General features: G+C 43.7%; 1 protein-coding gene across 2 annotated transcripts in view; it reads right to left on the reverse strand.

Annotated features, from left to right (window-relative positions):
• The window catches only part of CPNE2 (copine 2), a 180,902-nt gene that overhangs the window by 41,514 nt on the left and 125,260 nt on the right, over nt 1-14,128 (reverse strand). For both annotated transcript variants that reach the window (XM_073605522.1, XM_073605524.1), the window contains exon 11: nt 1,689-1,822. In XM_073605522.1, the coding sequence (XP_073461623.1) occupies nt 1,689-1,822 (134 nt within the window). The remainder of the gene's footprint in view (nt 1-1,688; nt 1,823-14,128) is intronic.

A 14,128-nucleotide genomic window follows, 5' to 3' on the forward strand; every position in this document is an offset into this window, starting at 1 on the left:
GATGGGGGAGCTACAATGAGGGGGACACTGATGGGGGAGCTACAATGAGGGGGACACTGATGGGGGAGCTACAATGAGGGGGACACTGATGGGGGAGCTGCAATGAGGGGGACACTGATGGGGGAGCTGCAATGAGGGGGATACTGATGGGGGAGCTGCAATGAGGGGGACACTGATGGGGGAGCTGCAATGAGGGGGACACTGATGGGGGAGCTACAATGAGGGGGACACTGATGGGGGAGCTACAATGAGGGGGACACTGATGGGGGAGCTGCAATGAGGGGGACACTGATGGGGGAGCTGCAATGAGGGGGATACTGATGGGGGAGCTGCAATGAGGGGGATACTGATGGGGGAGCTGCAATGAGGGGGACACTGATGGGGGAGCTACAATGAGGGGGACACTGATGGGGGAGCTACAATGAGGGGGACACTGATGGGGGAGCTGCAATGAGGGGGACACTGATGGGGGAGCTGCAATGAGGGGGACACTGATGGGGGAGCTGCAATGAGGGTGACACTGATGGGGGAGCTACAATGAGGGGGACACTGATGGGGGAGCTACAATGAGGGGGACACTGATGGGGGAGCTGCAATGAGGGGGACACTGATGGGGGAGCTGCAATGAGGGGGACACTGATGGGGGAGCTGCAATGAGGGTGACACTGATGGGGGAGCTACAATGAGGGGGACACTGATGGGAGAGCTGCAATGAGGGGGACACTGATGGGGGAGCTACAATGAGGGGGACACTGATGGGGGAGCTGCAATGAGGGGGACACTGATGGGGGAGCTGCAATGAGGGGGACACTGATGGGGGAGCTGCAATGAGGGTGACACTGATGGGGGAGCTACAATGAGGGGGACACTGATGGGGGAGCTACAATGAGGGGGACACTGATGGGGGAGCTGCAATGAGGGGGACACTGATGGGGGAGCTGCAATGAGGGGGACACTGATGGGGGAGCTGCAATGAGGGTGACACTGATGGGGGAGCTACAATAAGGGGGACACTGATGGGAGAGCTGCAATGAGGGGGACACTGATGGGGGAGCTACAATGAGGGGGACACTGATGGGAGAGCTGCAATGAGGGGGACACTGATGGGGGAGCTGCAATGAGGGCGGACACTGATGGGGGAGCTGTACTGAGGGGACGTTGATGGCAGGATGCTCTGATGAACCTATTCAACAGAAATCAACCATGGAAAACTTTTGTTGATCAGCGACTGCATTCGCTGATCAGTGTATTCTGACAGTGAATAGTCGTGTTGTCAGAATAAATTGTGACGGTGGGGGAATTCCATATACACCTCGCTTGTGTGGATGGAAGGATCTGTTCCTATTCTTTGTGCAGCCGAATCAGAAAAAACAAGATCAGAGAGGGATTTAACTGCTCAGACACCAAATGTAAAAGGTCGCTGCTTCTCATGTGAACTTTGAAGATGTGTTGCTCCATAGTGCCTAAAGCTACAGAGATAATGACCAGGACTCCCTGTTTTAATGCTCATTTACTGTTAAAAAAATAAATACTTGCTTGCCCATGGCCTGTCCATGGGTTCACGTTATGAAGGAATAAGAGCTTTTTTTTAACAAAAGAGCTGCCTTCTCCTACCACAATTAAAGGCATGATCCTTTTGCAGAAAAGGTGTTCTCATTGTGTGCAGAGAATAAAATCACTTTACTCACGAATCATAGTCCTGGATGATCTGTCCCACTGACCAAAGTGCAGAGAGATATTCATTGGTTCCCATAGGATTAATGTGATGTAGAGATGAGGCATCCCGTGGATTTCCATTTGATGCTGTAAAGTCAATTCCAACCTAGGTACAAAACAGTCCTCTTGGGGTTAAGACCATACGTTATTTAAGTGAATACTATGTTACATACAACCAATTTAATGCTGTTTCCACCATATTATTCAGTGGAATTGTTATCTACTGGCAATGTATTCAATCTAGAAACTAGTCATGCCATGATTTACAGTGATAAATGGGAATATGTAACAGCGCTAGCTTCAACAATTCTCTCACTAAATATAAAATCTAAACCATAAATCATGTCATTCTATTAACATTATCCAAATAGGACGGTGCTTGTTCGGTGCCATCCTGTTGGTCTCTGTGTGCTTGCAGACAATGTGTGCAGGTGGAGCCGGCAGTTAGCCTCTAGTGTTGAGAATGACACTTAATCCATGTAAGCGTGCTACTTTGTTTTTAATGTGGTCCTAATAAAAGCTGTGTTATGCAATGAGAATTGTTTTTCTTGTTTTCCACCCACATTTGCTGAGAATGGATTATTGTTAAGACCATCTCATGGAGGAGAATCCACTGGGGCTAATTGATTGAGCAGGAGATGACCCACTAACTAAAGGGTCAAAAGTTCTGGTGAGTCCATTTATGCTGGCCATAGATGGTGTGATTGTCAACCCATGGTTGCAAGAAATAAAACTGCTCAATTCCCCCATCAACACAGTCAGTGTTGATGGGGGAATCCCTCCCGCAGAGCTACTGCATTCTTTCGACAGGGGGGCAGAGGGAGCCAGCTGGAAGAACACACAGTGATATTGCTAGTAGCTATAGCCGTTGGCAATGATCACATGAAAGATCCAACAGGCTGGTTGTTTAATCAAACAACTTGGGTACAATCAGCCTACCCATACATAGTTAAAATCTCGGACAGTCCCTGCTGAACCGGCTGATATTCGAACGGTCTTTGGCCGGCTGACTGGTGGAGGTTTCACTGGTGAAGATTTTTGTGATATATGAAGATTTGCATTTGATTTTTGAAGCACAGGACACTTCTTTGGGACATTATCTATCATTTGTGCTACATTATTGCACTGGACACTTTGTTGCAACAACATTTGCACAAGGTTTTTATGAATATATTGTATATGCTCAATTTAGAATAATCTTGTTGCACATGATTTATTTCATATTGGTGCACATATTTATTTTATTAATCGCTGCACATGTTTTTTTTATATATCTATTTGGATAATGTGAATAAGATATGATTTAGATTTAAAATTTAGTGAGAGAATGGTTAGAGCTAGTGCTGTTACATATTTATTTTACCCATTTATTTATAGTCAAGAAGTACCCTTTGATACTTCTTTAAACAGAAACTGCTATTTAACATATACAAGAAATCTGTGGCACACACATATATACGGTATATATATGGTAAAATAAATACTGAACTTGTCACTATTTTTCTAGGCAAGTATATTTCTAAATGTGCTATTGACATGACATTTTCACCACGTCGGTAACAACCCATGCAATCCATACATACAAAGAAACCAAAATAAATAAGTTTAGGAATAAAGTTATGTGTAAAAAAATGAAATGACACAAGGAAAAAGTATTGAACATGCTAACTCGAGAGGTTCCTTGGCTTTTTGTTTGGGATCATTGTCTTGCTGAAATGTCCACCCTTGTTTCATCTTCATCATCCTGGTTGATGGCAGCAGATTTTTATCAAGAATGTGTTGGTGCATTTTTCCATTCATCCTTCCTTCAATGGTATGAAGTTTGCCAGTACTGCATGCTGAAAAACAGCCCCACACCATGATGTTCTCACCTCCAAACTTCACTGTTGGTATGGGGTGTTTTTGGGGTGATGTGTGGTGCCATTTGGCCTCCAAACATGGTGTGTATTATGGCATCCAAAGAGTTTCATTTTGGTCTCATCTGACCAGACTATATTTTCCCAGAATTTCCCAGGCTTGTCTAAATGTTGTGCAGCAAACTTTAAAAGAGCTTCAACATTCTTTTTCTTCAGCAATGGAGTCTTGCGTGGTGAGCATGCATACAGGCATTACTTATTATTTTCTTTGAAACAATTGTACCTGCTAATGTTGGCTCTTTCTGAAGCTCTCCACAAGTGGTCCTTGGCTCTTGGACAACTCGTCTGATAATTCTTTTCCCTCATCTGTCAGAAATCTTGCGAGGAGCACCTGGTCGTGGCCAGTTTATGGTGAAATTATGTTCTTTCCACTTCCGGATTATGGCCGCAACAGCGCTCAATGGAACATTCAGAAGTTTAGAAAATCCTTCTGTAAGCAATGCCATCAGTATGTTTTGCAACAATAAGTTTGCAAAGGTCTTGACAGAGCTCTTTGCTTTTACCCATCATGAGAAGTTTCTTGTGTGACACCTTGGTAATGAGACACTTTTGTATAGGCCATCAGTTGAGACTAAACCAGCTGATAATAATTTGCAGTGACAAGGGGCAGGATTGCTTTCTAATTACTGATAGATTTAAGCTGTGGTCTTGGCTTTCCATGCCTTTTTGCACTTCCCTTTCTTCAAGCGGTCAGTACTTTTTCCCTGTGTCATTCCATTTTAATACACATAACTTCATTTCTGAACTTATTTGTTTGGTTTCTTTGTATGTATGGATTGCATTGGTTGTTACCGACATGTGCAAATTTCATGTCAATAGCACCTTTAGAGATATATTTACCTAGAAAAACGGTGACGTGTTCAATACTTATTTTACCCGATAAACTGTATATATCAATAATTTACAGTGACCTGTAAAAATGAACAATCAATCAACCCTAAAAACTTTAACACGTCAAATAACCCAACACTCAACTGATGAAGCATAGTTGATTTATTTAGATCCTATGCTACAGTCTGCTAAGCACAAGCATGTGTTTTAGTTTCTTATTAAGGTTCTACAGTGCTAATTCGTACCACAACTTCCCCTTCTATTTACACATTTGGTTATAGCAACTATGAAAGGAAGTTAAAGTTAACAGATGCGTGCAAAGATATACTTCATCAACAGAAGAAGTTAAGAAAAGTTAAATCTAGATTTGGTTTGATAAGTCCATGACAAAGTTGGCCACATAATAGTGCTGGTTTGTATAAAGGGGGAACAGTTTAATTTCTGCTGGGATCCCAAGGGTCTCCAGGAACCCAGTGAAGAGATCTCTCGTCCGTGCAGTATCTATGAAAGGACTCTCTTGATTCTGTGCTGTCCTGCTATGTTTCTAAATCTTTCATATATCCCTAAGGAGAAAGGAGAAATTACGGCTCTCCCTGGTACTGGAATATACGAAGAACCTTGTACCAAACAAGTAGCGATAGAACCATTAATGCTAGTACCTGCCCCCAGAGCTTACAATCTAACATATGTTACCAGAGTCTTATGCCCTGTACACACGGTTGGACATTGATCGGACATTCCAACAACATAATCCATGGATTTTTTCCGACGGATGTTGGCTCAAACTTGTCTTGCATACACACGGTCACACAAAGTTGTCGGAAAATCCGATCGTTCTGAACGCGGTGACGTAAAACACGTACGTCAGGACTATAAACGGGGCAGTAGCCAATAGCTTTCGTCTCTTAATTTATTCTGAGCATGCGTGGCACTTTGTGTGTCGGATTTGTGTACACACGATCAGAATTTAACCGATCGGATTTTGTTGTCGGAAAATTTTATAGCAAGCTCTCAAACTTTTTGTGTCGGAAAATCCGATGGAAAATGTGTGATGGAGCCCACACACGGTCGGAATTTCCGACAACAAGGTCCTATCACACATTTTCCATTGGAAAATCCTATCGTGTGTACAGGGCATTACAGAAATGTTTCCATGCGCATATGGTCAAATGCCAAATATAGTCTACCAGTTTGTTTCTTAATTGTGAAAGTAAAGCCACATGTGCATAACATGCATACTCTATATGGACAGGAACCCAGGATTCCAAACCTGTGAAGAGAGGTAACTACTAAGTTAACATGCTGCCTCAATCATTGAAACTCATCTCTGGGCAAAATTAACCCCTGGCTTCAATCTTGAGGTATCCATAAAATTTTATGCCAATCATCCTTATTTCTTAATAGCTTACGACAATACAATACACTTAAACACTGGCTAGGCACACAGTTAACCCTTTGATCGCCCTAGATGTTTAACCCTAGTACAGTGACGGTGCATATTTTTAGATCTGATCACTGTATTAGTGTCACTGTTTCTCACAAAGTGTCAAACGTGTCAGTTAGTGTCTGATTGCCCACTGTAATATCGCAGTCCCACTATAAGTCGCTGATCGCTGCCATTACTAGTATAAAATAAAAAACGACATATATCCCATAGTTTGTAGGCGTTATAACATTCATGTAAATCAATCAATATACGCTTATTAGGATTTTTTTTTACCAAAAAGCAACTGTAGCAGGATACATACTGGCCTAAATTTATGAAGACATTTTTTATTTTAATTTTTTTTTTATTGGATATGTTTTATAGCAGAAAGTAAAAAATTTTTTTTTTTCAAAATTGTCGGTCTTTTTTTGTTTATAGCGCAAAAAATAAAAAACATAGGGGTTTATTTACTAAAGGCAAATCCACTTTGCACTGCAAGTGCACTTGGAAGTGCAGTCACCGCTGGCAACAAAAGCAAATACACCCCTAAGTGAAAATGTCCAAATTGGGCCCAAAGTGTCAATATTTTGTGTGGCCACTAAGGATGAGCCCTGGCGTGTTTGCACAGCCCACGTGTAGAGCCTGCCAGGAAGTCGGCACTGCGCTGCGCTAATTACAGGCAGTGCCGACTTCCTGGTGGGCACTGCACGTGGGCTGTGCGAACACGCCGGAGCTCATCCTTACTGATCACCATTATTTCCAGCACTGCCTTAACCCTCTTGGGCATGGAGTTCACCAGAGCTTCACAGGTTACCACTGGAATCCTCTTCCACTCCTCCATGACAACATCACGGAGCTGGTGGATGTTAGAGACCTTGCACTTCCTCCACCTTCTATTTGAGGATGCCCCACAAGATGCTCAATACAGTTTAGGTCTGGAGACATGCTTGGCCAGTCCATTACCTTTACCCTCAGCTTCTTTAGCAAGGTAGTGGTCATCTTGGAGGTGTGCTTGGGGTCGTTATCATGTTGGAATACTGCTCTGCGGCCCAGTCTCCGAAGGGAGGGGATCATGCTCTGCTTCAGTATGTCACAGTACATATTGGCATTCATGGTTCCCTCAATGAACTGTAGCTCCCCAGTGTCAGCAGTACTCATGCAGCCCCGGACCATGACACTCCCACCAGCATACTTGACTGTAGGCAAGACACACTTGTCTTTTTACTCCCCACCTGGTTGCCGTCACACACGTTTGACACCATCTGAACCGAATACGTTTATCTTGGTCTCATCTGACCACAGGACATGGTTCCAGTAATCCATGTCCTTAGTCTTTAGCAAACTGTGTGCTTTCTTGTGCATCATCTTTAGAAGAGGCTTCTTTCTGGGACGACAGCCATGCAGACCAACTTGATGCAGTGTGCAGTGTATGGTCTGAGCACTGACAGGCTGACCTTGCTTTGTGCACTGGTCCAAATCATTTGGTGGAAGGGGATTATGGTGTGGGGTTGTTTTTCAGGGGTTGGGCTTGGCCCCTTAGTGCAGTGCATCAGTGCACAAAGCACGGTCCATAAAGACATGGATGAGTCCTGACCTCAATCTGATAGAACACCTTTGGGATGAATTAGAGCGAATACTGCGAGCCAGACCTTCTCATCCAACATCAGTGCCTGACCTCGCAAATGCGATTCTGGAAGAATGATCCAACATTCCCATAGACACACTCCTAAACCTTGTGGACAGCCTTCCCAGAAGGGTTAAAGCTGTTATAGCTGCAAAGGGTGGGCCAACACAATATTGAACCCTACGGACACAGGTTTCTGTGATGTAACAAAATGAGACAAAGATAAATCATTTCAGAACTTTTTCCACCTTCAATGTGACCTATAAACTGTACAACTCAGTTGAACAACAAACTGAAATCTTTTAGGAGGAGAGGAGTAAAAATAAAAAAATAAAATATGGTTGCATAAGTGTACACACCCTTAAACTAATACTTTGTTGAAGCACCTTTTGATTTTTTTACAGTACTCAGTCTTTTTGGGTATGAGTCTATCAGCATGACACATCTTGACTTGGCAATATTTACCCACTCTTTCCAAAAACACCCCAAATCTGTCAGATTGCGAGGGCATCTCCTGTGCACAGCCCTCTTCAGATCACCTCACAGATTTTAAATCGGATTCAGGTCAGGGCTCCAGTTGGGCCATTCCAAATCTTTAATCTTCATCTGGTGAAGCCAATTATTTTGTTGATTTGGATGTATGCTTTGGGTCGTTGTCATGTTGAAAGATGAAGTTCCTCTTCATGTTCAGCTTTCTAGCAGAAGCCTGAAAATTTTGTGCCAATATTGACTGATATTTGGAACTGTTCATAATTCCCTCTACCTTGACTAAGGCCCCTGTTCCAGCTGAGAAAAACAGCCCCAAAGCATGATGCTGCCACCACCGCCACCACTGGGCTATGGGTATGGTGTTCTTTTGGTGATGTGCAGTGTTGTTTTTGCGGCAAACATATCTTTTGGAAATATGGTCAAAAAGTTCCAACCTTGGTTTCCTCAGACCATAACACATTTTCCCACATGCTTTTGGGAGACTTCAGATGTGTTTTTGCATGTTTTGGATATTTTTCTTCGTAAGAAAAGGCTTCCGTCTTGTCATTCTACCCCATAGCCCAGACATATGAAGAATACGGGATATTGTTGTCACCACACAGCCAGTACTTGCCAGATATTCCTGCAGCTCCTTTAACATTGCTGTAGGCCTCTTGACAGCCTCCCTGACCAGTTTTATTCTCGTCTTTTCATACATTTTGGAGGGATGTCCAGTTCTTGGTAATGTCACTGTTGCACCATATTTTCTCCACTTGATAATAACTGTCTTCACTGCGTTCCATGGTATATCTAAAGCCTTGGAAATTCTTTTGTACCCTTCTCCTGACTGATACCTTTTAGCAATGAGATCCCTCTGATCCTTTGTAAGCTCTCTGCGGACCATGGCTTTTGCTGTAGGATGCGACTAAGAAAATGTCTGGAAAGACCTACTAGAACAGCTGAACTTTATCTGGGGTTAATCAGAGGGACTTGAAATGATGGCAGGTGTGTACTGATTCCTATATATACACTACCGTTCAAAAGTTTGGGGTCACATTGAAATGTCCTTATTTTTGAAGGAAAAGCACTGTACTTTTAAATGAAGCTAACTTTAAACTAGTCCTAACTTTAAACAAATATACTCTATACATTGCTAATGTGGTAAATGACTATTCTAACTGCAAATGTCTAGTTTTTGGTGCAATATCTACATAGGTGTATAGAGGCCCATTTCCAGCAACTATCACTCCAGTGTTCTAATGGTACAATGTGTTTGCTCATTGGCTCAGAAGGCTAATTGATGATTAGCAAACCCTTGTGCAATCATGTTCACACATCTAAAAACAGTCTAGCTCCTTCCAGAAGCTACAAAACTGACCTTCCTGTGAGCAGATTGAGTTTCTGGAGCATCACATTTGTGGGGTCAATTAAACGCTCAAAATGGCCAGAAAAAGAGAACTTTCATCTGAAACTCGACAGTCTATTCTTGTTCTTAGAAATGAAGGCTATTCCATGCGAGAAATTGCAAAGAAATTGAAGATTTCCTACAACGGTGTGTACTACTCCCTTCAGAGGACAGCACAAACAGGCTCTAACCAGAGTAGAAAAAGAAGTGGGAGGCCGCGTTGCACAACTAAGCAAGAAGATAAGCACATTAGAGTCTCTAGTTTGAGAAACCGACGCCTCACAGGTCCCCAACTGGCATCTTCATTAAATAGTACCCGCAAAACACCAGTGTCAACATCTACAGTGAAGAGGCGGCTGCGGGATTTTGGGCTTCAGGGCAGAGTGGCAAAGAAAAAGCCATATCTGAGACTGGCCAATAAAAGAAAAAGATTAAGATGGGCAAAAGAACACAGACATTGGACAGAGGAAGACTGGAAAAAAGTGTTGTGGACGGATGAATCCAAGTTTGAGGTGTTTGGATCACAAAGAAGAACGTTTGTGAGACGCAGAACAAATGAAAAGATGCTGGAAGAATGCCTGACGCCATCTGTTAAGCATGGTGGAGGTAATGTGATGGTCTGGGGTTGCTTTGGTGCTGGTAAGGTGGGAGCTTTGTACAGGGTAAAAGGGATTCTGAATAAGGAAGGCTATCACTCCATTTTGCAACGCCATGCCATACCCAGTGGACAGCGCTTGATTGGAGCCAATTTCATCCTACAACAGGACAATGACCCTAAACACACCTCCAAATTGTGCAAGAACTATTTACAGCAGAAGCAGGCAGCTGGTATTCTATCGGTAATGGAGTGGCCAGCACAGTCACCAGATCTGAACCTCATTGAGCTGTTGTGGGAGCAGCTTGACCGTATGGTACGCCAGAAGTGCCCATCCAACCAATCCAACTTGTGGGAGCTGCTTCTAGAAGCGTGGGGTGCAATTTCTCCAGCTTACCTCAATAAATTAACAGCTAGAATGCCAAAGGTGTGCAATGCTGTAATTGCTGCAAAAGGAGGATTCTTTGATGAAAGCAAAGTTTGATGTAAAAACAATGTTATTTCAAATACAAATCATTATTTCTAACCTTGTCAATGTCTTGACTCTATTTTCTATTCATTTCACAACGTATGGTGGTGAATAAGTGTGACTTTTCATGGAAAACACAAAATTGTTTGGGTGACCCCAAACTTTTGAACGGTAGTGTATATATATATATACACATACACATACACACACACATACACACACACACTGAGCAAGTGTGTTTCTATGCACACAAAAGGCCTATTTCTCTCAAATATTGTTCACAAATCTGTCTAAATCTGTGTTAGTGAGCACTTTTCCTTTGCTGAGATAATCCATCCACCTCACAGGTGTGGCATATCAAGATGCTGATTAAACATGATTATAGCATAGGTTGCACAGGTGTGCCTTAGGTTGGCCACAATAAAAGGCCACTCTAAAATGTGCAGTTTTATCACACAGCACAATGCCACAGATGTTGCAAGTTTTATGGGAGTGTGGAATTGGCATGCTGACTGCAGGAATGTCCACCAGAGCTCTTGTCCTTGAATTGAATGTTTATTTCTCTACCATAAGCCGTCTCTAAAGGTGTTTCAGAGAATTTGGCAGTACATCCAACCGGCCTCGCAACCACAGACCACGTGTAACCACACCAGCCCAGGTCTTCACATCCAGCATCTTCACCTCCAAGATCGTCTGAGACCAACCACTCGGACAGCTGCTGCAACAATTGGTTTGCATAACCAAAGAATTTCTGCACAAACTGTCAGGGAAGCTCATCTGCATGCTCTTCGTCCTCATCGGGGTCTCGACCTGACTGCAGTTTGTCGTTGTAACCAACTTGAGTCGGCAAATGCTCACATTCGATGGTGTCTGGCACTTTGGAGAGGTGTTCTCTTCATGGATGAATCCTGGTTTTCACTGTACAGGGCAGATGGCAGACAGCGTGTATGGCGTTGTGTGGATGAGTGGTTTGCTGATGTCAACAATGTGGATCGAGTGGCCCATGGTGGTGGTGGGGTTATGGTATGGGGAGGTGTGCGCTATGGACAACGAACACAGGTGCATTTTATTGATTGCATTTTTAATGCATAGAGATACTGTGACGAGATCCTGAGGCCCATTGTTGTGCCATTCATCCACGACCAGCCCCCCATGTTGCAGCATGATAATGCACGGCCCCATATTACAAGGATCTGTACACAATTCCTGGAAGCTGAAAACATCCCAGTTCTTGCATGGCCAGCATACTCACCGGACATGTCACCCATTGAGCATGTTTGAGATGCTCTGGATCGGCGTATACAACAGCGTGTTCCAGTTCCTGCCAATATCCAGCAACTTTGCACAGCTATTGAAGAGGAATGGACCAACATTCCACAGGCCACAATCAACAACCTGATCAACTCTATGCGAAGGAGATGTGCTGCACTGCGTGAGACAAATGGTGGTCACACCAGATACTGACTGGTTTTCGGACCCCCCCCTTACAGTAAAATTGCACATTTTAGAGTGGCCTTTTATTGTGGCCAGCCTAAGGCACACCTGTGCAATAATCATGCTGTCTAATCAGCATCTTGATATGCCACACCTGTGAGGTGGATGGATTATCTCAGGAAAGGAGAAGTGCTCACTGACACAGATTCAGACAGATTTGTGAACAATATTTGAGAGAAATAGTCCTTTGCCCTTGTTCACATTGACGCTACTTTGAAATCGCGCTACTTCACTTGAAGTAGCGCGATTTCAAAGTAGCAAGGTCAGCGCGATTTCAGGTGCTACTTGATAGACATCTGTGTGGCTTCATGCACAGATGTCTATTGAAGTCGCACCTGAAATAGGCAAAAGTAGTGCAGGAACTACTTTTGCAAATTGGTGCGGCACCACAAAATTGGTGTTGCACCGATTGAAATAGTGCCATTGCCTCCAATAGGCTGCGACTTGTCATGCGTTTTGATCTCTCAAATCGCATGACAAATCGCTCCAATGTGAACCTAGGCTTTTGTGTACATAGAAAAAGTTGTAGATCTTTGAGTTCAGCTCATGATAAATAGGGGCAAACACAAAAGTGTTGCGTTTATAATTTTGCTCAGTGTGTATATATATATGTATATACACACTGTATATACTACAGCAAGAATAGTAACAGCACCCTCTTGCCAAGTCTCTTCCATTTACCCAGTAAAAATGTAAGATTGACATGTGTACTGGTGTGCAGCTCTGATATCTTCAAGGGTATAGCATTGTAGTTATGTATCACAAAGTTACTATCCTGGATCAATGTAAATACAAGTGATTTATGAAATGTGAACATGTTGCGATCTGATAAAGAATACTTTTAAAGCGGAACATCATCCTATAAGGGAAGTTCAACTTTAACACCTCCTTCCCCCTTCTCTCCCACTTTTAAAGTTTATTTTTTATTTTTTGGGAGTTGGTGCCTAGGCAATCGGAGCAGAAGTTCCCTCCCTTGCCCACAACCTTCTGGGACATGTAACAGGTCCCAGAAGGCTGCGGGTCCATTCACAGCGCAACTCGCACATGTGCAGGGGGAAGCTGGTGTTCTGCCAAGAAAGTTCCCCTCGGCGGATAAGGACCCCCCTCTACTGCGCAGGCGCATCGCTTGCGCAGTAGGAACAACAAGGGAGCCCCTGAAAAGAGCTGAAGCTGAACACCTGAGTCAGCTGTACACGGCGCTTGCGTGCGAAGACTATTTTAATAAAAAAACAGTATGTAACAGGCCCCTCGCAGACTCGCTACGCTTCGGGCACGGCCTCGCTGTGCTCGGCATAATATTATTCTAACTCTATGTCCACTTGGATGGTGGGGCTTTAACGTGGACATAGGGTAGAATGTAGTGCGCAGGCGCCGTGTACAGCTGACTCAGGTGTTCAGCTTCGGCTGTTTTCGGCGGCTTCCTTGTTGTTCCTACTGCGCCTGCGCAGTAGAGGGGGGTCCTTATCCGCCGGGGGAACTTTCTTGGCAAGGCACCGGCTGTGAAGCTGCAATGAGTCACAGCCGGCTTCCTTTAGTAAACATGCTGGCACCGGGGACCCAAAGACCATTGAAGAACCAGCCGGGGTGAAGTCGAAGTGGCACCTTGGCTTTAACCGTAGCCCCCTGCAAGGAGTAATGGGCCAGTGACCCTAATGAAATGTTCCACTGCATAGTTACTTGTAGTCTTTGGGAATGCATGTGACAGGGTGACAACATAGGAGAACAAGTACAAAACAGAGACATTGGGAGTGATTTACTAAAGGCAAATAGAATGTGCACTTGCACTCTGCAAGGGGATTTGCTCCAGAGCTTAGTAAATGAGGTGAAGCTTCACTTTGCAAAGCATATCTATTCACATGCAAGGAAAAAACAAAAACACAGCATTTCTGATTGCACATGAATGGATGATGGAAATCAACAGAGCTAACCCTAATTTACTATGCTCTGGAGCAAATTCTCTTACAGAGTGCAAATGCACTGGGATTAATTTACTAAAGTCAAATAGACTGTGACTATGTAAGTTCAGTTGCTCCAGAGTTTAGTAAATGAGGTAAAGCTTCACTTTGCAAAGAATACCCAATAAAAAAAAAAAAACAGCATTTTTGCTTGCACATGATTGGATGATGGAAGTCACCAGAGCTTTTGCTCATTTACCAAGCTCTGGGGCAACTGCACTTTGCAAAG

The sequence above is a fragment of the Aquarana catesbeiana genome, linkage group LG11, assembly GCF_042186555.1.
Source record: "Aquarana catesbeiana isolate 2022-GZ linkage group LG11, ASM4218655v1, whole genome shotgun sequence".
In the NCBI taxonomy this organism is placed as follows: domain Eukaryota; kingdom Metazoa; phylum Chordata; class Amphibia; order Anura; family Ranidae; genus Aquarana; species Aquarana catesbeiana.